Source organism: Poecilia formosa, unplaced genomic scaffold (genome assembly GCF_000485575.1).
Source record: "Poecilia formosa unplaced genomic scaffold, Poecilia_formosa-5.1.2 Scaffold464, whole genome shotgun sequence".
Classification (NCBI taxonomy): Eukaryota; Metazoa; Chordata; class Actinopteri; order Cyprinodontiformes; family Poeciliidae; genus Poecilia; species Poecilia formosa.
Window position 1 is genome coordinate 14,232 of NW_006800403.1, and position 27,605 is coordinate 41,836.

At 39.4% G+C, this 27,605-nt stretch overlaps 2 protein-coding genes across 4 annotated transcripts; one reads left to right on the forward strand and one right to left on the reverse strand.

Moving 5' to 3' along the window:
- Positions 1-899: 899 nt before the first annotated feature.
- Positions 900-14,326, reverse strand: e2f1 (E2F transcription factor 1). Its single transcript, XM_016664059.1, has 8 exons — positions 14,050-14,326; positions 12,894-13,176; positions 12,542-12,641; positions 7,187-7,406; positions 6,967-7,119; positions 6,228-6,342; positions 5,743-6,031; positions 900-4,918 (listed from the first exon to the last, which is right to left on the reverse strand). Exons 2-8 carry the CDS (start codon positions 13,143-13,145, stop codon positions 4,677-4,679), a joined length of 1,371 nt encoding a protein of 456 aa, XP_016519545.1. The 5' UTR covers positions 13,146-13,176; positions 14,050-14,326; the 3' UTR covers positions 900-4,676.
- Positions 14,327-14,643: 317 nt separating this feature from the next.
- znf341 (zinc finger protein 341) lies at positions 14,644-27,443 on the forward strand. Of its 3 annotated transcripts, none has more exons than XM_007578029.2 (16): positions 14,644-14,728; positions 15,633-15,743; positions 16,812-17,002; positions 17,964-18,113; positions 18,185-18,508; positions 18,608-18,779; positions 20,856-20,949; positions 21,037-21,127; positions 21,555-21,714; positions 21,789-22,021; positions 23,883-24,091; positions 24,312-24,408; positions 24,873-25,005; positions 25,132-25,243; positions 25,374-25,444; positions 26,611-27,443. In XM_007578029.2, the coding sequence occupies exons 1-16, from the start codon at positions 14,698-14,700 to the stop codon at positions 27,147-27,149; spliced, it is 2,718 nt and encodes a 905-aa protein (XP_007578091.1). In that variant the 5' UTR covers positions 14,644-14,697; the 3' UTR covers positions 27,150-27,443. The 3 variants fall into 3 exon arrangements, with proteins under 3 accessions (XP_007578091.1, XP_007578092.1, XP_007578093.1); XM_007578030.2 differs by having other exon boundaries at positions 20,859-20,949; XM_007578031.2 differs by lacking the exons at positions 14,644-14,728; positions 15,633-15,743 and having other exon boundaries at positions 16,966-17,030.
- The last annotated feature ends 162 nt before the right edge of the window (positions 27,444-27,605 follow it).

A 27,605-nucleotide genomic window follows, 5' to 3' on the forward strand; every position in this document is an offset into this window, starting at 1 on the left:
CATTTTTTATTTTTATTTTTTTTATCATCATCATATACAACATGGTATCGGCATCCGATGGCATCTGATGTATACAAATCTAAAGAACCTGAAGAAGCCAACCCAGGCTGCTGGCTAGCCCTCTTAGCAAAGGAAGAGAAAGGAAGAGGTCATGGGGTCCTCAGAAGTTCTGATGCCCCCCCAATAATGTCTGATTATTTTAAATTATTTTTATGTCTGACGGTGTTGACAAAAACTTGGGACAAATTTCAATTGAGTTGCAAAATATATAAAAATGATTTTTAATTCAATTTATTGATACTTTTATAATTATTTATTTGAATACTTATACTTGAGATATATTATCTTAGTATCATTCCTTTATTTGTTTTAAACTATTATAATGTATCGAGTTCTGCTCCAGGACAAGGGATTATACAGACACCATCCACCTACTACAATGTTTAAAATGAAAAGTATTCAGCAAACACCAGGAAAACATACATTGTTCTGCTCACGTGGTCTAGGTTAGTTTAGTCAAATATTTTGAAAAAAAAAATAAATAAATAAATAAAAATAATACATTTTGTGCATATTTTATTCAAATTTTGTGCTTTATCCATAAGACCTGTTCTGTCCTTCTTCTCAAGAATCACTGAGTTACATGTTATAAACTGGATTTTAAGATAAAATATGAGATTAGTTATAAAAATTTTACACTTTAAAAGAAGTTTGAAGCATGAAACTGAAAAAATGGCTCATTTCAGATTAGAAATTCTACTTGTGACAAATATTTTTGTTTCAAACCAATTTTACAATTCAAGCACGAAATAATAAACGTCTATCAATAAAGGAAAAAAAACTTTCCATCTTTTTAAAGTTATTTTTACCTTATTTAGGAGTTATTAACTAATCAAATGTGGAGAAATACAGTATGTATTTAAATAGGACAGGGAAAAAACATTAACTTATAAATATGCACAAAACAAGGTTGAGGTTTACAAAAATGTCACAATTCGGGGGATAATATTTGAAATAAAGTCTCTACCAGCCAGACAGAATGAAATTTACCTGTATCTTTATCCCTCCTAAACCCTTTTCCAGAACAAAAAATAAATATAAACACAAACACCCACACACATCAAAGTCCAATGCTTACGAAAGCAAAAAAAATTCAAATAAAATGGTTAGCTTACATAATTTAAGACAAAGACTTTACATGTACAACATTGCATGAGAAACATCTGATATATGGAGAAAATGCCTTATTGCTGATCTAAACTGAAAGCGGACAGTTTCTCCAAGCTTTGTAATCAAATATGAAGATGCAGGTTGATGCAATTGAAGCAGAAAAAAACATGAATGAAGGGTTTCAGTCAAGATGAAGATGACTGACTCCCTTCTACCTGATAGGTAACTGATTTAAGGCATGAGCAATACTGAGGCGATCTGAAGTGCATTTGCTGAAAAACAACAGGACATCCTTGTTTCTGCTTTCCTTTTTCCCCAAATCTAAAACTTCTACCTAATCTTTCCTAACACCTGCAACAACGCAGTGTGATCCGCAGTCCACTGTGTAAACTTTGAGATTGAGATTAAAGCTCCATGTCTTCCAGCACGTGAACGTCTAACATCTGAATCTTCTGCTAGACATGTAAAGGAAAATAAAACACACCAGAACCTACACAAAACCCTTCTAGAAACACACCTGTTCACATGTTTGAGTTAAGACTTCACTCTGCTCCAAACACCTGAGACTGCGGCTGAATGCCGTGAGGACTGAGTAAGTCTGATCAGGATTAACTTCTTCTCAAAGCCGCAGCAGTCTGCACACATGGAAACAAACTTCTTGGCATTGCTGGTAAAAAAAAAAAAAACAAAACAAAAAAACAATTTACTTAAATCTTTTATTGCAGCAGCATAATCTCATCTAAAAAAATTAAGTACCCTACCTTTAAATTCAGAGAATTTATTATGTAGAGGAAAAAGTCGCTGTTTTAACATAATCTACAGAAGCACAATTGTTTTGAATTTATACATTCCCATTATGTTTTGACACTAGTATGTCCCACAGTGAGAAGGATGGTCAAAAAGGGTAAAGCTCACTGTTCAGACAACAGGGGCAAAATCTGGCATCTCCAAGTTGCCATAACAACCATTATATGCCATTTAACCAGCTGTTTGGGAGAAATGTCCTACCGTGATAAGAGATATGAAGTTTGCTAAAATTCTACTTGAATTTAATCTGGAATCATTTGGTTTGGTCTGATGAGACTGAAATCCCTTTCAGATCATAGTTCAATAAACAAGCGACCCTGACAAACTTGTTATTCACTCCTTCATCTTCACTTTTGACCTGATACAAAACGTCAACGCTGACCCCACGATAGCATTCTACCGCTTACAGTTCATTGTGGTTTGTTGCTACCTCCTGAAGTGCCTACACAAGAATAATATCAGTGGGTTGGTAAACAGTTGATCATAAGGCGTAAAAATATTTAGAAATCATAAAATGAGATAATCTCAAAAGCAAAAATAATCCAAACATTTAGCTGGGCGGAGGGGAAGCACCAGTAGCTGTGTTTCCATTTTAAATGTGAGTAAAACTTTGTTGGTATTCCGCTAATGTCAAAAAAACACAATTTTGCAATTGCAGTGCTTTCATTAAATAAAAAATGGAATTAAAAATCACTCATGAACAATAATTCATGCGCCATCACCCTCCAACTGCTTCCTTCTTCGTGGTTTGCGCCAGTGGCAGCATCCGGTCAAGGATCATTTGAGGATGAAATAGTGTTTCTGTTGCAGTTTTGCAAATTAAACCAAATTTTATACGGCCAAAAACCCTAGCGCCATCCTAGCACCAAAACATTTGATTAAAAAAAAAATGCTTTTACAAAATTGGAAATTGCACATTTATTTTCTAGATGTCAAATTGTGCAATATGGTAAATTTTAAGCGTAGCTAGAGATTTGTGTCCTAATTGCCACATTTACAACCTTAGTCATATTGTTGTGAGAGTTCTGACTACAGTTACTTCCAACAATGTTCAGAAGCTTTTTGGATGAAGCTTTATGGATGAGAGGTGAAACAGCAGAAGAAGACCAGTTGCCTTCTGCTTTGTCAGTGATGACTGGAAATCTACACCAACATTATCATCTCAAAGGAGCAAAGGATGGCGCTTTTCCACAAGAAAGAAAAATCTAGTACAGTCTGTGATGCTGTGTGCCTGACAATATGGATATAGTTAGAGTAAAAAACAGAGTATTAAGAATAATAAAGAACTAATGGACTCGCAGTGAAAGGAAAATCAGTCAGAATCTGATAACCCCAAACATCAGATCCAATCAACATGGGAATGGTTCACCAGACACAATATCAGCCTTTTCAATGGCCAGACCTCAATCTGTTAGAAAACCCGTGGGCTAATCCTGCATTACAGATGCACTAAAAACTGGAAAATTCTGTCTTCCCAGTCAGAAAAAACAGCCCCGATTGCCCTCTGAAATTGGATTTCCCACTGGGGAAACTGAGCAACTACGACTGCCCTTAGTTATAACTTGTAGGGTGGACTTTGCATTTCAATATGGCCACTCCTCACATCTACAGTAGTGAGATGTGAGGGAAACATGTTTACAGAACACAGGTGGAAGAATGCATCTTAAATCAGTGTTACATGTAGAGCCTGGAATGATGTGATGAAGAAATTTAAAGTGGTGTTTGTGGAAAGTAAAGCTTAAAATGTTTGTCAGAGCTAATGCAATGGATGGGTGTCGCCATGTTGAAATTCACACTTCTTAACTAGAATGCAATTATTTCTTAACAAAATAAAGATCTTGTTTTTCTAAACTTTTCAGTTTTGAGATTATGCCACAAGAATAAATGATGGGTTTATTTTGGGTCTATTTGAACTTCTTTTTACCAGGATGCTAAGAAATTCCTCCTCATCTGTCACCACTTGGTTTCCCCACACACCGACACTATTTATCCTCTAGAGAAGTCCTCAAAACTGGTCAATTCTAAGAAAGCTGATTCTTACAATGTAATCAGAGAAGAGTACTTCAGGAAGAGTGGATAAAAAATCCCGTCGGGGGCTCTGACTTTAAAAACATCTCGTAGATACATCATGATCTAGTTTTACAGGATTCCAGTGTTTGGAGAATCTTCCAACGTTGTAATTACTTTGTGCTTTTCTGCTGATTCTCATTCTGAAAATCTCCAGGATGCTTTCTAGGCCGTCAATCTTCCTTTGACAGTCAAAACTCCTCAACCTGAAGGCCTTTCAGAGAAACACTGAGGCAATCTCAAACATCTGGAATCAGTGTTCCCAGGAACCGATCCTAGACGTCATGTTGTTGCACATGCAAACTCCAATCCCCCTCTGCCCAATGTCTACTTGGATAATACATCCAAAACCAACAACGTGGTACAAAATATCAGAATAAACTTATATAAATAATTTAAATAGCCATACTAAAGCTGAAATCCTGGTCAAAATTTAAAAAAATAGCCACAGAGAAGTGCTCACATTGGTATGTACAATTAAGGGCAAATTTAAAATTACATAACTAGGCAATTTCCCAGAGCCCAAAGGGAAGGAAAACTAAGATTGGACTGTGAAATATTGGTTCACAGCTCTCCTTCAGCAGAAAGGTAAAGTCCTACATTGGGAACGATTTAAGTTGTCTTTTCTCCGTCTACCCGTCACCCAAAACGTGCGACAAGTCCTCAAAGTCACAGTCGAACAGTTCGCTGATTCCTTCATGGTCCTCCAGTCCAAAGTGGTAGTCGTGTCTATAGGGAGGGGAGAGGTTGATGAAACTGTCCAACGGGAGAGGAAGGCCTTCTCCGTTCAGTAGGTCCGAGGACGAGAGAGGCGACAGGTCGAAGTGGCTGATGTCCCCCAGGCTGGAGAACAGGTCTCCCCCCAGGAGAGATTCTGTTGACGAAAGCGAGAGGTGTGAAAAAAAAAAAAAAGACAATGGCGCGGGAACGCAGCCAACCACAAAAGATGCTAGAGTTTTGTTTAAGCACTGTGGTGAAACCGGTCGTTCCTGCTGAGAGATTGATCAACTTCTGAGATAACCAAACATGTCAACAGTAAAAAAAAAAAGAACGAAAAAAATCCTGTCAAACATGCGATGTAGGCACTGGAATTTAGTCTGTCTTTACACTTATCTAGTTAATTACTGGAGCAACATTTCAGCAGACGATAGCTAAAACCAATGAAAAACAGGGTTTCCCATGCTCTTTTTATATGTGATTTCTGATCTATTTAGGTCCAACAGAACACCTTATAATTTTATTTTTGTTTTTTATTTTCAATTTCACAGCATTTCCACTGTGGTTACTTCTGTCACTACGACCTGAAAGAGACATGAAAAACGAATAGGAACTGATGTTAACTTAAATATGCATTCAGTTTGATTAAAAACAAATTTAGTTGAAAGGAACCTTATTGCGGTCATGTGGTTATGGTACGTTCATATTTTCACACACCATTCATTCACCCCGCCCCGCCCCGCAGTAACCCTCTGTGTGTGTGTGTGCTGCTACTCACTAACCAAACACCTGATTCTCTGGGTAAACTCTGCAGTACATGTGGCTTTTCCCCCTTGCAAAGCACAAATCGCTGCTCGTCTTAATTTGATTTGATTGTTTCATCACTCTTATACAGTTTCCTCTCCTGAGATCAGCCATGTTGGCATCGTTATTGGTCTTTATCTTTTTGTGTGTGAGAAACGTCTGAGTGTGAACTCTCACCTGCATCCCCACCCAGCACCAGCGGCGAAGCCTCCTGCTGGGAGGCCGCCGTTACCGTGGATGAGGTGGACGCTGGAGAAGACACACCCACGTCCAGTGCCACTGCTCCAGTTCGGGCCAGCAGTGGCAGTTGCTCGGCGGGTGGCGTGGGGGATGGGGCGTGGGGGGGGTCGGAGTTGCTTTGAGAAGGGCTGCCACCCATCACGGGGCTGCACACGCCTGAGCTGTCCTCTGGACAGAGGAAGACGTCTATGGGACCCTGCGTGCTCCTGAGCGACACCTGGTAGCCCTGAGAGAGACGGACAACATGAAGGAGCGCCGCTCAGTCAGGAGGAACTCACACACTGCAGCTCCATTACAAACATGTCCAAACTTTGTCAATATTCCAATATTTCATTAAGCGAATTTATGCTCAAAATGTCAAACTGTGGACTTATAGGGTGAATGGAAACGCAGCTACTGAGGCAGGTTTCCTCTGCCCTCACCTCGCTGGGCTCTGTGACTTGCATCTGAGTCTCTGGAGGAGCTCTGACCACCATGACCAGCTGGTCTGGGGAGTCGAATGACTGCCGCAGGTCCTGACAGCGCACGTAGCCCAGCCTGCTGGACGCAGCTGTTAAAGAGCTAACACTTCTGTTTGCAGGTTGCAATGTTCCAATGTTGTTTTCTGATTGTTGCAGTCTAAAATGACTAAAGCTTTTAGTCATTTACACCACATGGTTGTACAAAAAAATGTTGAAATTGTTGCATATGACCAGAATAAAGACGGGATTTTAACATCGTATTTAAATTGCAAATTACATTTCCAAGTTCCTTCTTCTACTTTATGCAAATAAAATCACCTCCTGTGTTGTCCCAGTGCAAAAGAAGAACTCCATATTGGTCATTCAAGTTAAAATAAACTGTATAAGCAAACCATACAGAACAACTCAAAAGAAAAAAAGGCATATGTTACTGTTTATCATTATGCATGCTTTGTCTTTCAAGAGATGCCTTTATCGTAATTAGTTGAAAATCGTCTCAAAATAACAAAAATAACAAAATAACAATCTATCTCAATCTATATTTATCTCAATAATTTCTGGAACTATCTATTGTCCAGCTAAATGTGTTGTTGTGACAGGCCTAAGTATGAATATTTCTGCAGGTGTACAGCCATCCAACCAACTGATGAATCAAACCCGGTCACTCAGACAGCATTCACTAGAAGGAGTAAAAGGATATTTCTTGTTCTGTGGTTCCTCGGTGAGCAGCCGCAGCTGCAGAGTGCATTTAGAGATGAGTTCATCCAGCTGCTCCTCGGCCTCAGTCAGGTCACACACCTCCCTCTGCAGCTCCTTGTGCCGGGACACCAGGCTGGTATCGATGCGGTTGCCGCTGAAGAACAACAGTTGGGTTAAAACTCAGAAGTTACCCCGGCAGTCTGGTTTGCTCTCACACTCACAGCCACTGGATGTTGTTCTTGGACTTCTTGGAGATGAGCTGGATTCCCTCCAGGACATTAGTGATGTCATAGATGCGTCTCTTCTGGACATCCAGGACCTGGGAGGCCCAGTTCAGGTCCACCACGCCGTCGGCTGACTGCGACAGCAGGTTCAGGAAGCGCTTGGTGGTCAGGTTTAGGGATGTGTCGTATCGGGACTTCTCCGTCGAGCTTCGAGGAACTTTGCAGAAAACAAAGAATGTCTGAGTTTACATTTCCTGTAGAATTCAAATTCATTCAAAAAACAAGTCAAAGGGAAATTAAACGTTGCAGCAACTCATATTCATTTAAGATTCTGATAGTGATGGCTGTGGGCAGAAAGGATCTCTTGTAGCAGTCTGTGTTACAGATAATTTGAAAAAGGCTCTGACTTTTCTATGAAGAGGGAAGTCTGATGAAGAGGATGCTCAGGATTAACAGAGGCTCCTGGTTTATTTAATGTTCTGCAAACTGAACCTCCATTATAGGGCTCCTGCTCTCGAGTTCAACATTTTGCAAAATCTTCTTCCATAGTACTGCACCCCATTTCATCTGGTACATTACAACTTCAAACATTTGCCTGTTTAATTATTAAGCACAAAGTAGGACACAACTATGATGTGGAAGGAATATTTGGCTTCATTGTTCTGACATCACTAATAAAATCCAGGGCAATGGATTGTCTACAGAAGTCATGTAATTACCAATAACATCATATTTGTGAGTAGTTTCATCTCAGTATAAATCCAGTTGTTCTGTGAAGGCCTCTGAAGAAACATTAGTGATTAAACAACAAGATGAAGATTAAGGATGTTTTCACATCTGATAGTCCAGAAGACTCGGTTTGATTTGGAACCAAAATTATAACATTTGTTCGATTTTCAGCTGCTGTGTCAAATAAACCAAAGTGTTTGAAAACCTGTTCCTCCTCAGTCCTGTGGGAGTGCTGCACCAAGAAACACTGAAGGAAATGACATGAAAACCTCCAAAGAAGAAACTGAGAACAACTTTCCTTCTTTACAAAATGTATATAAAAAAAAAATAAAAAAAGGAGTGATGTCAAATTTTAGCTGTTGTCAGATTTCTCTTTTGTCTTTGGCTAAAGACCACAAATGGCTAAATACTGACAAGATAGACTGATGTGTTCGTTTTGATTGTATTTACCCAGAATTCCCTGTACCATACTCAACCTCCTGCTTTTGGAGTTGCCTAAAAAAGAGCAGAGGAGTTAAAGCAGATATCTGAAGGAGCACTGCTCAGCCCATCATCCAAGAATGGAAACATTATCGCACAACTGGAAAAATAAAACAACAACAAAAAAAAAAGCTAAAACTGATCAGGGGACAAAACAAGCGACAGACTGGCGACCTGTCCAGGGTGTACCCCGCCTCTCGCCCGGAACGTTAGCTGGAGATAGGCACCAGCAACCCTCCCGACCCCACTGAGGGACAAGGGTGTACAGAAAATGGATGGATGGACGGGACAAAACAAGTGGAAGATGTCTGGATATTCTTCTCCAGCAGAGACAGGAAGTTAAATGCAGGCGCCTGGGACAAAGTGAAACAAGATAAAACAACAAGAGCTTCTTTCTACGTCGTCCTTTGGGTTTCACTGAAACAGGTTCCTCTTTGGCTGCGTTGTGCAGGAACAATGTCACTTCACTGCAGCTTTAACACAAAGTCAGACAATCTGATCAGCACAACCGTTTTCCCCTTCTGACATGGTGCTGGAGTAAAGGTCAGGATGGTACTGACTGATGGTACTGGCCTTACAGGCCAACAGTGCGCACTGAGGAAACAGAGGAAGAGCGCCTCATTACTTCTGACTGAGGGATTGTAGACTCATCCTGTTTGGCATGAAGGAAATGGCCGATTAGAAATAAACAAATGACCTTAAAACCACAAATAGTTGAACTGAAAAAGCCCTACTGGTAAGTCGGAGAAGTAGGAGCCATTGCTGAAAGACGCCCAAAGAGCCATCAACAATATCTGTGTATTCTGCTAGTATACACAGCTATTTTACTAATGTTTTTTTTGCTGTTAGTATTCTAATGTCAAAAAAAAAATAAATTCACAATTGTGATGTTTTCTTTACATAAGAAATACAATTTAAAAATCACATAGAAGTTTGTTCATGTGGTAAGCCATTAAAAACATACTGCACTATCATCCTCCAACTTCAACTAATGTGTTATTTGGTTAAGTGGACAATATGATTACGACACAGATTGAAAAGTAATAATTAAGCTTTTACAAAATCTAAATAAAAAAGTATTTAGAATCAATTTTTCTGACTTGTCTAAAAGATTTACAGGTTTACAACATTACAGATTTATGATTTGAAGATGTCGGACTCATAAACCATGCCTAAATATTTAATCTCCTCCACAGTCTTGAGTTTTAGATTTTTAACATGAAAAATTGGGAAACTGCTTTGGTTGTACTTAAGTTGTAAAATACATTGCAACGTCTCATCTGTGCTAATTTTGAGATATGATGATTGAAGCCAAAGTTGTCTTTTTTTTGCAATAACCTAGAAGCAGCTTGTTCCAGGTGATTTGCTGTGTATAAATGAATGAGTCGACTATATACGCAACAATATCAACAGAAAACACCAAGAGGTGTTTAATCTACAAACTGAAAAACTGTAACTACCGTTTTATTTGCAGGTAAGGCTGCCCTCTTGATTCAGGCTGTCTCAGTTTAGGTTATATTTGAGTGATCTTTCTCTAATCTAATCTTCTGATCATACTGGGCTTGGATTGTTCTCTCTGTTTAATTCTGTGTGTTACTCATTTAGTCCTTTCATGGGTATTTTTTCCTTTCATGAGTGTCAAATTTCATATAAAAACACGTTTATTATCCATTATAACCCAACAATTACCAAAGTACTGAAAATGTTTGAACCATTTCTTTAAATCTCATTTCCTAATTATCTTAATTTTGCTGTTTTTGTTTTCCGTCATGTAGGTCTGGGCTTTGGCTTGACCATTCTATCATGTAAATAAGTTTTAATCTGACTGGCTACAGAATTACTTCACATTACTTCACACTGTACACAGTCAGTCACATAAAATATGTGTGAATTTTATGAATTCTGTTGGCTTCAGTCTGTCTGTACAACTTGTGGCTTGAAATTGCCACTCGGGGACATATAAAGTTATTTCAACAGAATTGACGTCCCTGTTTTCTGTCCTTCATCGACTCTGACCACCTTCCTGTTTCCACGGTAGAAAAGCACATGGTGGAGCCACCACAGTGATTCACCATGTGTGCAATAATCTTTCATCACCATGCAATAACATTAAAATATGTTCCAATTATATGTTTGCCATCTTCCCTACCCGTCTTGTGGCAAATTACACAAAGGATTTCTTTGGACTTTCTTGAAAAAATATCTTGTGTCTTCTTTACTGCCCATTTATAACAGTCAAATTTGTGGATAGCTTCACTAAACTGCATTCCTGTCGACAGATTCTCACACCCAAACAGCAGTCATGTCCTGACAGGGTTGCCTTACTCCATATTTCCATGATAGGATGACAGATTGAACAGTGGTTCAGTGGATTTGTGTCTTTATTAGGCCTGTCGCAATAAGAAATAAATCAATAAATCAATGAATCACAGGATAAATTAAACTGAGTTCAATAATTTCCATTTGCATGATTTATTGTTTTTCTCTTTTCTTTCTTTCTATCAAAAACTGGATGATAAAAGTCTTCAGTCTGGTACTTTGGTCTCAACTAGTAATAATAATAATAATAATAATACATTTAATTTATAATGCACTTTTCATTAATAAAAATCTCAAAGTGCTACATGGTTCATCTAAAAACATAAAATCAACAATCAAAAACAATTAAAAAAAGACTGTCAAATAAAAGTGGAGAAGGCTTGTCTAAAGAGGAAAGTTTTCAAGCCAGTTTTAAAATCGGACAATGATTGCGGGGCTCTCAAATAGTCCGGGAGAGAGTTCCAAAGACAAGGAGCAACCACAGCAAATGCTCGATCACCCATAGTCCTTAGTCTTGATCGAGGAAAGTGGAGAAGATTGCTGGAATGGGATCATAGGGGTCTAGAAGTTGAATGTGAAGTAAGGAGGTCCTTCAGGTAATCCGGTGAGGTTCCATGTAGACAGTGATGGGTGATAAGTGCAATTTTATACTGAATCCTATAATTTACAGGAAGTCAGTGAAGCTCATAAAGAGTTGGTGTAATGTGATCAAATTTACGAGCTCTCACTAGGATCCTGGCAGCACTGTTTTGAATGTACTGAAGCCTCTGAAGGTGTTTTTGGTGGACTCCGATGAACAGGGAGTTACAGTAGTCCTTTTTTGAAGGACAAATTTGTTTACAGAAACTTTATAATCCATTTTACGTATTGTTTCTGTTTTATTTATTTAAGATATTTAAAATTTCTTCCAGTTCCAGTGTTAAATGTTTGTTAGAATTTAAAGTTTATTGATCTCTGAGAGGGCAAGCTTACATTATTATGCCATTACTGTTATATTACTAGAAAATTATCTCATAACAACAATATTACCATTTATCACAAAAAGTGATGAGAAAATGCATCACCCAGCAAAAGTTTATCATTTAAGCCTATTTCTTGTTTTGGTGATGCTATTTGTTCTCTAACAAACCTCTGAGGCCTTCACAGAACAGCCAAATTTATACTTTCAGTATTTCATTAGCACAGTCTGAAGTTGTACTAAAGCATTTTCTTACTCTGCTCTGATCTAATACAAAAAGAGAAAACTTTTTTTTTAATTTGCGCTTGTTTTTATTTAACTGAGACATAGTTCTTAACTACTTGCATTGTGTTTGTAATTTTGTTTATTTTCATAAAAACATTTCTCTCTTGTAAATGAGATCTAGCGTCTCAATGAACAAAGCTCAAATAAATTGCACACAGGCAGACATAACTTACTACTTAGAAAGCAAATGCTTGTGTTGTGTTTTTTGAGTAAAGGGAGGTCAACACAATTTTATTCCCCATATCATATTTTTATGTCAATCATATAAAACCTTGATACAACGTGTCATAGTTTATGAATAGAAGTTTGAGGGTGAGGGGAATGGAAACTTGCATGTCACTGGATGTGATCTGAATGCAGAGAAAAGCTGCCGTTAGTACCTTTAACTACTGAACCTGGCAGAAAACAATGGAGGACGTTTTAAATAAAGCATCAGCTGCTCTTAAAACAATGACAAAGGTTGACGTATATGTGTGTGTGTGTGTGTGTGTGTGTGTGTGTGTGTGTGTGTTGGAAGCACTCGCATATATGAATGCCTCCCGCTGTGAGGTTTTTTTTTTCTTTTTTTTAAATGAATCTACCTCTAGGAGGAGCAGGTGTGGAGGGCGGGACTTGGCCTGTGGCTGGTCGTGTGGTACTGACATACTGATGATCGCTGTCCAGGTCCAACTTCCTCTTTACCTAACCACAAACAGGTGGAGGAGAGAACATGTTACAATGGAGGTTTATTATGTCGTATTAGATGATGTAGAGGTGATGTATCATGGAAGAATGCAGATGTGCAAAACAAGATGCTTTCAAGCAACAGATGCTGAGGTTTTGGAAGAGCTCTGCTGCACTGCAGAACATCTGAAAGCCCTTGTTTAACCACTTCCCTTGTTGCTCTTTCACTCTCTCTCACACTGCCCTCCCCTCATCTCCCCTTCTTCTCACCGGAGGCCTCCCCAGAACAGGCCGCCTCTTGTCCTGGACCCCTACGTCGGTGGGGCCCTGTGGCGTGGCGAAGAGCAGGATCTCCCCTGTGCTGGTCGGGGCGACGGCCGGGTGGAGCCCCTCGTTGCTGGGGCTGGTGATGATGACTATCTGATGCTCCTCGCCCAGGTCTATGCTCCCAGAGTTCAGCAGCGTCTCAAAATCTGCCAGCAGATCCTCCGACGTCTGCCCTGTTATCAGAGTTTCTGACATGGTGGCCCTCACTGGACACTGTGATGCCGTGCTGTGAAAGAGGATCAACACCTACTGGCATTTGCAGTGCCCTGTGAATGTTGTGGTGCAAAATGGGCAATCTTTTCAGGGGTATGTGTTGTTAAAAGGAGTTTCTTCAAAAGCAAAGCTCCTTTCTTCTTTAAAATGTTGATCTAGTCACTTAAATCTAAATTAGAAATACTGATTTGATCAATCAAATGTAGATCAGAGGTGAAACTGATAAACAGGATGTTCTGCCAAACAGGAAAATTGGCAACTGAGAATCGCTGCTTAAACGCATAATGCGCACCACGCCTACAGACTCAAAGGCAGAAATGTTATTAAAAAGATTTTTAAAATGTTATGGTGGAGGTAATGAACGCTGCTTATGAATGAGCTGGCTCAGGAGCGAGCGGATCTTTTGTTTTCGAGCCTCCTGTCAGCAGAGTTCGGCCGCGGCCTGGCCACTGTGATGCCCTGCTAACAAGCTAACTTATAGCTCAACAACAAAGACTCACACAAGTTCACTAAATGAACCGGGCAGCAGTTAAGCTAGCTATTAACCACCTTGCAGTGACATTATTTTATTTTATCTTGAAATCAGAGCTCAGTTATTTAGCTAAAGAAACTTTAGTGCAGCCTACAGAAGTTAGCTTATCAGCATAAAATATCTACAGACCAAAACGCATCGCCACGCGCCGAAATAATCTCCGTCTGTATATTTGTGAAACCAGGCGTCTGTCTCGATGAAAGTACAAGATTTAAGTTGCGTATAGATGTATAGGGTGAGTTAGCATGTTAGCTTTAGCCGCATATCTTCATTCCCCTCGTTTTGTTGGGGCACGCAGGAGGTAGTCCGACAAAACATGCAAAAATAACGCGAAATGATAGAGCCACAATCTACGTTCATTCATCAAACCGGCAGGCTGAGGTCCTCGGGTCGCTCACCACTGGGCGCGGCCAATCTGTAAAAGTGTCCTCGCGACCCAGCTTTCGGCCGTTTTTGTTGTTATTGTCCCAGCTGATCGACATCCAAACAAGCTGTTGGTCGCTTTTCGCGCGAAATCTTTTTTGCCGCGAAACCTGCACGTGGATAGAAAGACCAAACCCCATTGGTCGAATAGGTGCGTTTTCGGCGTCGCGAGGCTGGTGGGCTCTGATTGGTGCGAACAGCTGCCTGTCATGTGCACGAGCACAGATTCTTCGATTGGAAGGTGCGTTCATGTTCAGTGGAGAAAATCACTGTGAGCCAACATTTATTAAATAAAATGGCTAAATAAACGAAATTTCAGTTAAGACTGAGCTTAAAAATGCAGCATCTTTCATTATTTTCAAGTTATTTTTATACAGGCACTTAATACATATTTATTATTAGCTATTACACTTTGTAACTTAAGTAAAACATACCCCCAATAGCTTAGCTATACTTGGATTTTCCGTGAAGCCTTCATGTTTAAAATGCTTTTCTCACGTTTTCTTGACTTCTGTGTATTTACACCAAGCAGCAGGCATTGCCAGTGGAGCGCCTATTACAGAAAAGGAGAGCTTCAAGATGGCGCAGGCAATATTTGAGGTGCTCGAAGGTAGTAATATTCTTTTTATTGTTGCATAACCATAAACATAGTCGCGCATTTGAGGATATTTTTGATAAATATATTTTGTGGTCTTTATGGAAATCAGAAAAACATGTCTGAATCTCAGTTAGACGTTTATCATTGTAGAGAACAGAAAAACTCTGAAAGTGTAAATGTAAACAACCAAGCAGATATGAAATATTTTCCCGTTTTAATTCCACCCATTTTCTATCAGACATCCTATTGTGGGTGCGCAGTTTGAGGCGATATTCGTTTCTCTCGCTGTCCTTTTAAATTGCAACACGCTGTCACAAGTCTACTAAGTTGCTTCAAGCTTGGATTTTAGGCCTGATGTGTTTAGGATTTCATATTAACATTGAACCCATGTACAACTTGTAATCAGAGTACAAAACCTAAGTGGTTGGCGACGTAAACACATAGAAAGCTGAACATTTTGCAGAAATGATGTTTTCTTTGCACAACTAAATCATTCTTTACTCTAGAATCTGTTCACATTTTTTCCACATCATAACCAAAAACCTTGATATATTTTGTAGTGATTTTATGTGATGGACAAAGTAGTACCTACTACCTTTAACTAGTACTACAAAGTAGTACTGGTTAAAGGTAACTGAAGTGTTATGGAAAATGATACACTGTTTTTTTTATTCTTAAAAAAAAAATAATAATAATAATAATAAAAAACTCTGAAAAATGTGGTGTACATTTGTATTCTGACCACCTTATTCAGATACCCCTAAATAAAATGTGGTGCAACCAACTGCTTTCAGAATTGCCTGATTAGTAAGTAGAGTGTCAAAACTATTGCTCTATATGTCAGAACACACTTCACATCTTATGAAAACAACTGCTTTTGTCACAGTGACCTCATCTCCATCTCTATCTTCCTCAGGCATGGACAACCAGACTGTGCTGGCAGTTCAGTCACTGCTGGATGGTCAAGGCGGAGTTCCTGACCCAAACAACCAAAATGTCTCTGCGACGCCGGCCATCCAGCCCATGGGTATGTGAGATCACTAACAGGGTTCCTGCACAGGGTTCCTGCACCTGGAATAATATGGAAAAATTACAATTTAATATGGGGAACAAATACACACAAACTTTATAAACTTTATGTCTTATTGCATTTTTTTCTAAGCCAGAAAAAAAATCTAAATTTCTTCTTATGTGAGTTCTTGCATTATTTGGATGATGACCTTAATTTTTAGTTTAACACAGAAAACTTGATTTTTGATCAGGAAATTTTAAAATGTAAACACAAAAAGGCAATTTCACAGCTTTGTGGCCTCTAAATCTTTTTATTTGTATGTTTTGGATTGAATTCAAAGCTGGACTAGGTTTAATTTGGATAGTTTTAATTTGGATTTTGTATTGATTATACAAAATCCTGTCCACATTTACCATGGTTTCTAAATTCTAACTGATCGAAGATTATGCAGATGTAAAAAAAAAAAAAAACAGAAGAGTGAAACTGGAAGGGAGGTTGACCACTGTGTGTAAAAAAGATAATTAAACTTAAAATTGTAAAAAAAGTTTTGCAAAAAATGTCCCCTAACTCTGCAAGTTATGTTCTTTAAATTTAAAAAAGACAGTTTGGGGAAAAATATATTGATAATGGCATAATAATGCAATTTGGGCATCTTAAAGACTAATAAACTTTAATTTTGTAAATAACACTCCATACAGGAAGACATTTTAAATATCCAAAATAAATCACAACAAAGAAAATCAATAAATAAAATACAGATAAAAATAACTCAACAGAAACCATAAATAAAGTAAATTGTGAAGTGTCTGTAAAGAAATTTGCCTTTCAGAAAATATAAATCATCAGAATGGAAATCATTGGGTGATTAATTGATTAACTGCTTGTTGCAGTTAATAAATGTGCCCTGATCTAATGGGACATTTACCACAAATGTCCCATTAGATCAGTAGACCACATGCAGGAATTCACTGCTTGAAGTGATGAACTGGCTTGTATGAAATATTCTGTTTGCTCTCGTTTCCATCTGCAGGATTTTTTTTCTACTAATATTAACCGGACTGGTTGTTTTTAATCATCCTGCAGACGACGAAGACGTGTTCCTGTGTGGCAAGTGTAAGAAACAGTTCAACTCTCTGCCTGCCTTCATGACGCACAAGAGGGAGCAGTGCCAGTCTGGCAGCCCCTCCCTGTCCACCGTGTCCCTGGCCTCCACCAACGCCTATGCGCCGGTCCCGTCAGTCGGCTCTGTACCCCAAACTGCCATCAACAGACAGGTGGGGACAGAGCGGTGGAAACTGATTGGTGTGTAGAGTTGCTGATGGTTTATGCATGTTGTACTGTAACTGGAACGATGTGTTTGGGTCAGTTGTGATCAATATTGAACTTTGTGGCATCAGACATTCCAGGTGAGTTCGACTTAATATAAAGAACAAGTATGTGGGAAAAGGATCTGTGAGGCTGTGGGCCCGTTTCCTTTTTGTTAAGGAATATCAGTGAAAACTAAGAGTTTGCAGAGCATATGAACGCCTCAAATCTGATTGTTTACTCACTTTGCTTGCAGCAATCCCTTCTCCTGAGCAAGTATGTGGCGACAGTGGAGGGGAACAATTCCCTTGTTATTGTTGTTGTTTTTAAAATAAAGATACTTGGAAAAAACTAGATATTATTATTTCTTTATTAAAACATATATTAGCTCCAAATTTGGATTCTTTCAGACTGATTTATTAATAGATTTGAAACCGATTAATATTTGATGCGGCTGATACATTAGTGCTATAATCAGGCCCATTGGTTTTTAAAGTAGTGCCCCTGGAAAACTGGCAGATATAAAAAAATGTCAAGTTAAAAAGTTGAGTCGAATACATTGTTAATCAGAAAATGTTAATATTTCTTTAATATGAAAATCTAATCTGTTTTTCAATCATAACTGCAAAATATAAGATAAAATAATTTATTGTAATGTTATTTGCCATGTTCATTGGCTGCCAGTCAAATATATCAAGCTAGCATGGAATCAGAAGATCTGAGGTAGCATTTATGCTAAACAAAGGTAATAATTATTGAACAGAGAATAAAAGTGAGAAGGAAACCCAGAAGTTTTAAAGTTGGACTCAACTTTTTTTTTGTAGCTAATGGTATTTGGATAAGCTAATTACCAAATCTGCAACAAAATGCTAAAAATCTACTTGGCTATCTGTAGTTGTTTAAATTCCTTCTATCCTGCTCGGCCATCAGGTATCCACCTATATAGCAGTCCCTCCGTCTCCTCTGACTCACACTCTGGTGCAAGGCAACGTGCTGGTCAGCGATGACGTCCTCATGTCGGCCATCTCTGCCTTCACCTCCATCGACCAGCCCATGGCCGCCATGCAGACGCCCATACAGGTACATCCTGGAGCGGTCGCTGCTTTGCTCCAACTGAAACACATTCTTCAGATGTTTTGCTGTTATTGCAGAGCAACCTGAGCATGCACACAGCAGGGGTATCATATCTTCAGCATCATCACCACCACCACCATCATCATCAGCAGCAGCAGCATCAGCAGCAGGCTTCCCACCCTCTGCCCTCCAGCCATGCACTGCCCCCAGCCCTGCCAGCTGGGCAGCCCACCCAGCAACCCCTCTCCTCTCAGGTGCCAGTGAGCCACAGCAACTCGGTGGTGCAGGTGTACAGCACGATGCCCCACATGGCAGGCCCTGCTGCTGCTGCAGCGGCTGCTGGTGCTGGCTGTGCAGCAGAGATCCATACGTTAGGCCTGCCAGCTTTCCACCCTGTTCAGGTGAGTTCCTACACCTGCAGTCCTCAATATCTCATACACCGTCCAGTTCCAGTTCCCGTGTTTATTTACTTGTTTCCTTCTCACTGGGTGCCTGGCTAGTGCGTGGAGGGCCAGTCATTCAGCAGTACTCCCGTCTACAGCCCTGGGAAACAGGGCAGCAAAGCAAAGAGCTGCAGCCACATGGGCAGCATGGCAGAGCTGAGCGACTTCGAAAAGGTCATCATACCCAAACAGCCCCGGAGCAGCAAGAAGACAATGGATGGAGCAGCAGGTGATGGCTTACTAAAGTATTCCTTAGACGCCGGATTTTATCATGTTTTGTCACTTAACAACTACTTTATGTATGCAAAGATGGGCAGAGTAGCCAAAATGTAGACTCAAGTAAGACTATCACTACTTCAGCATATTTTTACTCAATTAAAAGTAAAAAGTAACAATCCAAGAAATGTACTCAAGTGATAAAAGTATTTTTGAAAAGTTTACTCAAGTACAGAACATCAATTACTTCATATTTAAGAATTATATCAGAAGATGCACCAAAATATAAAATTATGTGGAAATGTTGGTATTTTAAGAACCAAACTGAAAAGAATTTATATAAATAACATAATTACAAAATAACAAGATCAGGCAAAATAAACTGTTTTCCAGATCAATATAACTTCAGTCACTTCAGTCACAACTTCAGGTGTGTGTGTGGGGTGAATGTTTATTTAAAAGGAGTTTGTTCTTAATTTTTGTGACGTTCCTTACAGTGGGTAGAGAATCCAGACATTTTACCCAATTAAGAGCATAGATAAGAAAATTAGTCAAGAGTATTAAGTACAGAGTAATACTCTTAGATGTATTTTTACTCCTGGATGTAAATTGTTTCCAAACATTTCAATAAGTTACTCAAGTAAATGTAACCGAGTAAACATAACTATCCCATCTGTGAACGTATATTACTGTTACATTATACTGCGATTTTACTATAAAAAACAATAAAAATATTGACATCAGACTTAGTGGTTTTCCAACCACCTGAGTGCTTTAAAGACATGTTATAATGAAATCAGTCACTCATATTCACACACATTCACACACACATTCATACGTCAATGATGGAAAGCTCCTGGTCTGTAGCCACAGGTGCAGTAATGTTAGTGTTTAGCTGTGAAGTGAAGGAAATGATGCCTGGTTTTCTAGAGTTTTTGCAAATCATTGATTTATTTGTTTTCAGCTGATATTTGTTTTCCCTCTTTTTAACACTTTTTTGATGCCAAAGGGAAATTAAACCTTCACATCAACTCTGGTCAGCTTTCTGTTCAGGATCAGACCAGAGGTGTCGACTTCACATGTTAGGTTATAAAACATTCAAAGGTTTGTAGTGTTAGTGGGGCCAGCTCTGGCAGACAGCTAGAGGTACAGCTTGGGACAAATATAATTGTGCTGCAGGCCAAATTCAGGTTGCAGGGCCATAGTTTGATACCCACGTCTTAAACCCTCTAAAATGCTCTGTAACATGACAGTGGCTCAAAACATACCAGTAAATCCACCAATGAAAGGAAACATGGACGGCTGCAAGAAGATATTCAGCCAAAAGTGTAAGACTAGATTAGTCTTGCACCATCACAAATTTATATTTATCTAATTATAAATTGTCCCAGAAATTATTGTGATAAATTATATTTTTGTTTTCAGATCATTTTTAAGTAACATATTGATAATGGCATTATAATGGAAGTTTGCCCTCTCGAAGACTAATGAAATGGAAGACATTTTAATTATCCAATTAAATCACAACAACCAAAAACCCCCGCAAATAACCAAAATAACAAGAAGAAAATAGAATATGATGTCTCTGTTAGCAAAATGACGCTTCAAAAAATATTAATCAGACTGGACATGATCAAGCTATTAATTTATTAAGCAAATCATTGATTTATTACTTATTGAGATAAATTATTGTGACAGGTTTAGAAAAGGCAAAAGTTAAGTCACCCTAACTTCTGCCTTTTTCCACAGATAAAATAAAATACATGAACATTTTGTAAAAAGGAACTGAATACTAAATATTCAGTTCCAATATGTGTGCAAGTTACAGATAAACCTCAAGTATTACTGGAATTTAACCATTCAAGGTATTGATGCAAAGCAGAAGTACCAATCAGGTTGAAAAAGTCTGGACTATGATGCTGATTATGATATATACGTATATATATTTATTTTCCATATTAGATTAAAACATTTTATTATTAATTACTTATTTTGTCTTTATTGGAGCCTTGCAACAAAATTTTGCTCAAAATGTAGATTTTAAATGACAATAAAGTCTATAATTCTAGTTCTAAGTTTCTCTCCTCAGCAGATCACCTGAAGGGAAAAGGTCCAAAGCTGAAGTGTAATTTCTGCAATAAGTTCTTCTCCAAAAACTTTGACCTCCAGCAACACATCAGAAGGTGAGCAGCATAACGTGGACTTTGCCCACCGACTGACTCCAGTGTAGATGGAAGAGGATCACCACTTGGTCTGTTTTCTTCCTGCAGCCACACAGGAGAGAAACCGTTCCAGTGCATTGTCTGTGGGCGGGCCTTCGCCCAGAAGTCCAATGTGAAGAAACACATGCAGACTCACAAGGTGGACTGTCTGTTTTTGTTTTTCTAGAGGTGAATTTTAAGATGGCTGAAGTAAATAAGTAAATGTGCAGAAAAAACTCCCCCGATTCTACAGGGAATCACAGTTTCTTCATCCTGGAATTCAGTCCAAAATGATCAAATTGATTTGAGTCTGCTTAATGTTTTGTGAAATTGTTTTTTATTCATTTTTTAAAAATATTTTTGTATTTAAAGCCAGGCAGTTAAGGTCGTAATAGAATTTAAATAAATGTTGTATTTCTTTCCTCTTGTCAGTCACATAATTTGAACTCTTGACCGTTTGAAAAGTAAAACTGGTTTCTGAATTAAATATCATATCTGAACCCTAAAAACTGGGATCAACTCAAATCACAAAACACAGAGATTCACATCTGAATGAACAAGCGCCCCCTGCTGTCCTGACTGTCCAGGTGTGGCCGATGAGCGTGGCGAACACTGTGACCCGGCTGCCCATCACAGTGAAGGTGGTTCCCGTTTCATTCATTGAGGAAGAACGGATGGCGGAGCGGCAGAAACAAGGCGACATGGACCGAGACCAGACTCAAGCAGAACCAGAGCCGGCCCAAACGGGTGAGCTTCATTTTGGACAACAAAACTAACTCCAGATACACAGCCTGTATAGTGACCTCACTTCCTGTTTACAGAGGAACCAGGGGAGGAGGCAGCGATGGAGGCTGAACCCGGTCTGACCGCCAGCCAACGGGGAGACGCCCAGGACAGTCACGCTCACTTCATGTCTGACCAGAACCAGCAGGGCGGCGCTCAAACCAAGCAGATCGTTGTGATAGACAGCTCCTACCAGTGCCAGTTTTGCACCTGCAAGTTCAAGACCTACTTCCAGCTCAAGTCTCACCTGACCCAGCACAAAGGCGAGCAGGTGAGGCAGGAGAAAAGAATTTTATTTCTTTTTGTCCCTCGCCAAATTATATAAACCTTTTGAAAATATCATAAATAAGGCTACAAACCTTTGTGAACTGTAGATCTGCATTACCTGTGTAGAGGTTAATACATCTGGGGATTTTTACAGCAAATGATCAGGGGCCTCATGCATAATGTGTGCGTGTGCACAAAAAATGTGCGGCGCCATATTTTACTCGCAAGCCAGCATGTATAAAAATTTACTTTGCGTCAAAGTGTACGTAAATATACATTGGCGTGAAAATTTACGGCAGCCATGCAAACTTTTTCTGTGAACAATATCGAACTACAAAGCGTCAAAACTCACCTAAAGACACTGAAACCTGACTACATTTAGTGTTTTTTAGACCAAGAAGCATCAAACATATTTTTTATTGCTTAAAAGTAAACGATGAAACTGAACCGTATTTATCCCAAGACAATAAAGTAACATGAACACAAAATAAAAATAAAAGGATGTGAAAACCTCACTCGAATGTAAATAGTACTTTTCCTATTCCTGTTTGTAGTACTTTTCCTCAGCTTTTGTCAAGATCTTTACTTTCAGCAAGTAAAGATGTAATGCGTCGGTCTGTGCGCCGAAGCGCATGGAATGCATCCATGGGGTAATTTCATTCTCACTAAAAAAAAAACATGGTTGGATCAGCAGATTTACTCCAAACAGGTTTGATTATTTTTAAGGTGATTAAGGTGTGTAGACAATCACGTATGTAAGTAGCTGTGCAAAATTGTGTAGCGTAATTGTGGAGCGTTTTGGCTCTGATGGAGAACATCGCTAATGGAAGGATTTAGAGCAGGGGTGTCCAAAGTGGGTCTTATAGGGCCGGCATCCTGCATGTTTTAGTTTTCTCCCTGGTTTAAATACCTGCATCAAATGATGGCTCATTAGAAGGCCTAAGAGGAACACTGACTTGTTGAGGAGGTTGTTACTACCACTAGGGAGAGAACTAAAACATGCAGGAAGCCGGCCCTCCAGAACCAACTTTGGACACCCCTGATTTAGAGGGAGCAATTGATCAGAGATATTATTTATTAAATCCTGGCTGATTGCCCAATTGTTCAAACGGGCATTTTCACCATCTTTTTATTTATTTTGGATTTTATTTTTTTCTTTCAAATGTATAATTTTTATTTTTGTGAGGTGGCCTTATGTGTCCTGAAAACACCTTTTAAATAAAATATATAATTATTATAAATACTCATACTGCTACAAACAAGGACGTCACCATGGTTTCTGCTTCACATGGTGGCAGACTTCCGGGTATTTATACTAATTTACACATGCATTTATGGGTGGTGACATTGGAGACCAGCAGCTGCATTCTACTTCCCGTAAATTAGGATTTCTAAAGGAAAGGTGCACGGCTTTATGCATCCCATTTTGTTTGTGCACCGCACTTTTCTAAATTTCTCCGTACGCCAAGTTTTAGTGTGAAAACTTCATTCTTTTATGCATGAGGCCCCTGGTCACTAAGGTCTGACCTGCAGCTTGTAGCCAAGAGTCTGACATTTCCATGGTTACCAAATATGTCTATATCTATGCTGAGGGAGATGCAGTAAAGAGGGAACAAAGTTAAAATCCACCTCTTGTTCAGAGGTTTGGGCCTTAAGCAGGCAGAGAGAATTGTTTTGTTTTTCTGTTCTAAGCAGCTGAAGCCTGAAGAAATCTCATTCAAGACCACATTAAAAAGTCTAGAAACTGAGTTAAAAGTGAAGAAATTTAGTTTGTATTTTAATCTTTTGTACAAGTTCCAGTACACATAAGTAATAGAGATTGAGCAGATTGGGACTAAAGTTGCGTCAGTTGTGTTTCCTTACAGGTGTACAAGTGTGTGTTGAAGAGCTGCTCCCAGACCTTCCAGAAGCTGGACCACTTCCTGGAACACATCCGGACGCACCAGGAGCAGCTGACGTACCGCTGCCACCTCTGTAGCAAGGTCTTCCCCTCCCTGTTTGAGCTGGGAGTCCACCAGTACTCCCACTGCTTCTGCCCACAGCAGAACACGCGCAAGGAGACGAGCGTGTTCAGGTCAGGACCGCCACTTCTCCTGCAGGATGTTCCTTCTGACACATCAGCTTCAGTAAACATGTAGAAGAAATGTCTGTATCTATGTATATCTAGTTTTCTACTTTATTTAAAAAATCTCCTCCAACTTTATTCTTTAGTCTAAATACAACAGAAAACCCCCAAAGCATTTCCTTTACATGCAGTGTTTAGTTTTCACCAGAGTGCCTTTGTGTCACTGCAGGTGTGTGAAATGTCAGAGCAGGTATTCAACCCAGGAAGCTCTGGAGCAACACCTGCTGACCGCCTCTCACAGCTTCCCTTGCCCTCACTGTCAGAAGGTACACCTCTTACCATCATGCTGCACATATGAGGCTCAGAGTGATTCAAATTAAATTAATTTCTACAACCTAAAACGGCAAAAGCTCATAAATAATGTCAGTTTGGAAGTCATGCTTTCTGTTCTCTGATGTGTGCATGTCCTCATGAAAAGAAAAGAAGCGCTTCAGATGTTCTCTAATCTGCTCATAAAACATACATAAATGACAGGATTACAGTCATTTAGATGATAGTATACAGGTCAGCTGTAGAAAAAACTGACTTTTCAATAGTTGCTCATGTTTGGGCAAGAGAGAAAATCAGGAACAGCAAAGTTTTTTAAACACCATTTCATTTTGAGTCTTGAGTTCCTTATGTCACTAGGTGCTGCTATAGTGATTATAGCTACTCTTGATCATTTACAGCTAAAAGTCTCTCACTTTTAGGTGAGCTCTGATCTGTTCGCCATCTCTCTGTACATCATCAGGTCTTCCCATGTGAGAGATACTTGCGGCGCCACCTGCCCACTCATGGCGTTGGAGGAAGATTTAAGTGTCAGATCTGCAAAAAGGCCTTCAAGACTGAGCACTACCTCAAGCTGCACACTCGCATTCACTCAGGTCTGAAATTTAACAAAGGTTTTTCCAACTCAGATCTAAAATGTGCGATTTCAGTTCGCAGTGTTAAGTCAGGGAACTTGTGTGAACCTTGAATCCAACAAAAGATGAGTTTTATTTTGTTTCCAGGTGAGAAACCGTACAAGTGTTCTCTCTGTGAGGCGACGTTCAACAGAAAGGACAAAGTGAAGAGACACATGCTGATCCACGAGCCTTTTAAGAAATACAAGTGTCCTTTCAGGTGAGGCTCCAGAAGGAGGACAAGTGAAAAAGTTCCCCAACCCCTTCCCCTGACCCGATCTATGTAATTATAGCTCAAATACTTTTATTTTTCCCACACATTTTTGCATCTTCCTTATTTCCTTTCTCAGGACACATGTGGGCTGCACCAAAGAATTCAACAGACCAGACAAACTGAAAGCCCACATCCTGTCACATTCTGGTGAGAAAATAACGATCCATCTGTTGTCTGAAGATCTTCATAGTTTACATACACAAGCTTCTGGCACAATTCTGACCACTCTTACCACATTGCCCTCACTGTCAGAAGAGTCCATTTATCGCAGGGGTGTCAAACTCCAGTCCTCAAGGGCAGGTGTCCTGCAACTTTTAGATGTGCCTCTGCTGCACCACACCTGAATAGAATAATTAGGTCATTAGCAGGACTCTGGAGAACTTATCTACACAAGGAGGAGGTAATTAAGCCATTTCATTCCAGTGTTTTGTACCTGTGGCACATCTAAAAACTGCAGGACAGTGGCCCTTGAGGACTGGAGTTTGACACTTGCGATTTATCAGAAACTAATTGCTTTCCAGATGTTGCTTTAGTCTTTGTGGTCAAAGAGCTCATCTTTGTCTCATCTGGGGTTAAAAATTCAATTGAGTTCAAAGTGTTGAGTCCATACATTTTGTAATGATCAAGTATGAAGCTTGTTGACTGTGTGGCTGTGGTGGAACTTGATACATGACATCAATGGTGGGAACTAATTAGAAAATTAGCTACAGTAACCCTAAAGCACTGAAGCTCAACATCAGCATGGTATTTAGAGGAAGCTAAGTGCGCTAAGCTTTTTCAAAATTAGCAAAAATGCTAAATGGAAAATTTAGCTCTGCAAATTTTTCATTTGCGGAGCGGAAGTGTGTCCACCACTGCATAACATAAAACCAAATATTAGTGCAGATGCAAATACTTCTTTGACCTCATATTAATGTTTAATATAACAATATTACAGGTTTCTACAGGTTTTACCATCTCAAATTTAAGATGCTTTAGACCATTATGAATGGAATTTACTTGGCTGGATGAAGTTTGGTGATGAAATTGGCACGTTCTAAAATTAAATCAATATCCATAATGACCATATTAAAGCCCAACTTTTAAAAAATGAATTTAATACATTTTAAGGGCTTAATTTTAGATGGATGAATTTAAGGCTTAAGAGTCTTTGTAGATGTGCAGACACCCTGAGAAAATTGGCATTGAATTCAAACCTTTATTCTTGGTGTTAAAGTCGACAAAAGTTGAGTGTGTAAATTTTTCACATCTTAACATATTCTAGCATTTCTTTGGTATTTGTTCTTTTTGTAACCAGCTCTCCTCTCTGCCAGGTATCAAACCCTACAAGTGTCTGTTCTGTCAGAAGGCGTTCAGCCGCAGGGCTCACATGCTGGAGCATCAGCAGTCCCACACAGACAACTACAGGTTCAGGTGCTCCATATGCAACAAGGGATTCACCAGGCAGAGCTACTACAGAGACCACAAATGTCCCACAGCAGGAGACATGACAGGAGCAGAGGTGGGGACAGAGGAGGATGAGGAGGCCAATGAGGCTGCAGGAGCATCGGCGGTTCAGGAGCAGGAAGGAGAGCGCAACGGGAAGAGAAGCAGATTCACAAGGATTTCCGAACGCTCACAGACTAATGGAGAGGAGGCAGAGGAAGATGACAGCTCCGATGGAGACCAGGAGACAGCAGAAACTCAACCAGGGGACGAAGAGGGGACGGATAGAGGCCGCCTTGCTGCCATGGCTACCACCAAGGGAGGGGCTGAGAAAGGGACAGAGGAACATGGCGACATGGAAACCAGTGGCAAGCTGCAGACACAGACCAATGCCCACAACAGTTCACAGAGGCAGCCATGTTTGTAGTCCAAACCTGCCTCTTTATTTAAACGGTTTCCTGTACTGGAAAATGACATTTGTTTTATATTAAAACGGTTACATTGATCAGATGTTATTTCTCCCAGTTTTTTACAGAATATAATTAAAATTAACCCATTCCAGTATTTCAGTCTTAAGGTTTTTTTTTTTTTATCTGCAGGCAGTAAAACATTTACTTTCACCAGAACACCACAAATGGGATGTTTTGAGTTCATTTATTAATGTGACAATCCCTATGTTACACATCTTTCATGTACATAAGCAGTTAGAGAGGAAAAAAAATAGAGCATTGCCTTAAACTTCTTTAAAATCTTAAGAAACTTTGTTATGAACACCATTTACATCTTCTCGTCCTGTACAGGAGTGACCAGCTAGATTAACCAGGATTCTGGAAAATATTTAAAAAACAAACATGAGCATCTTTATTTTTATTTCCATATCTGC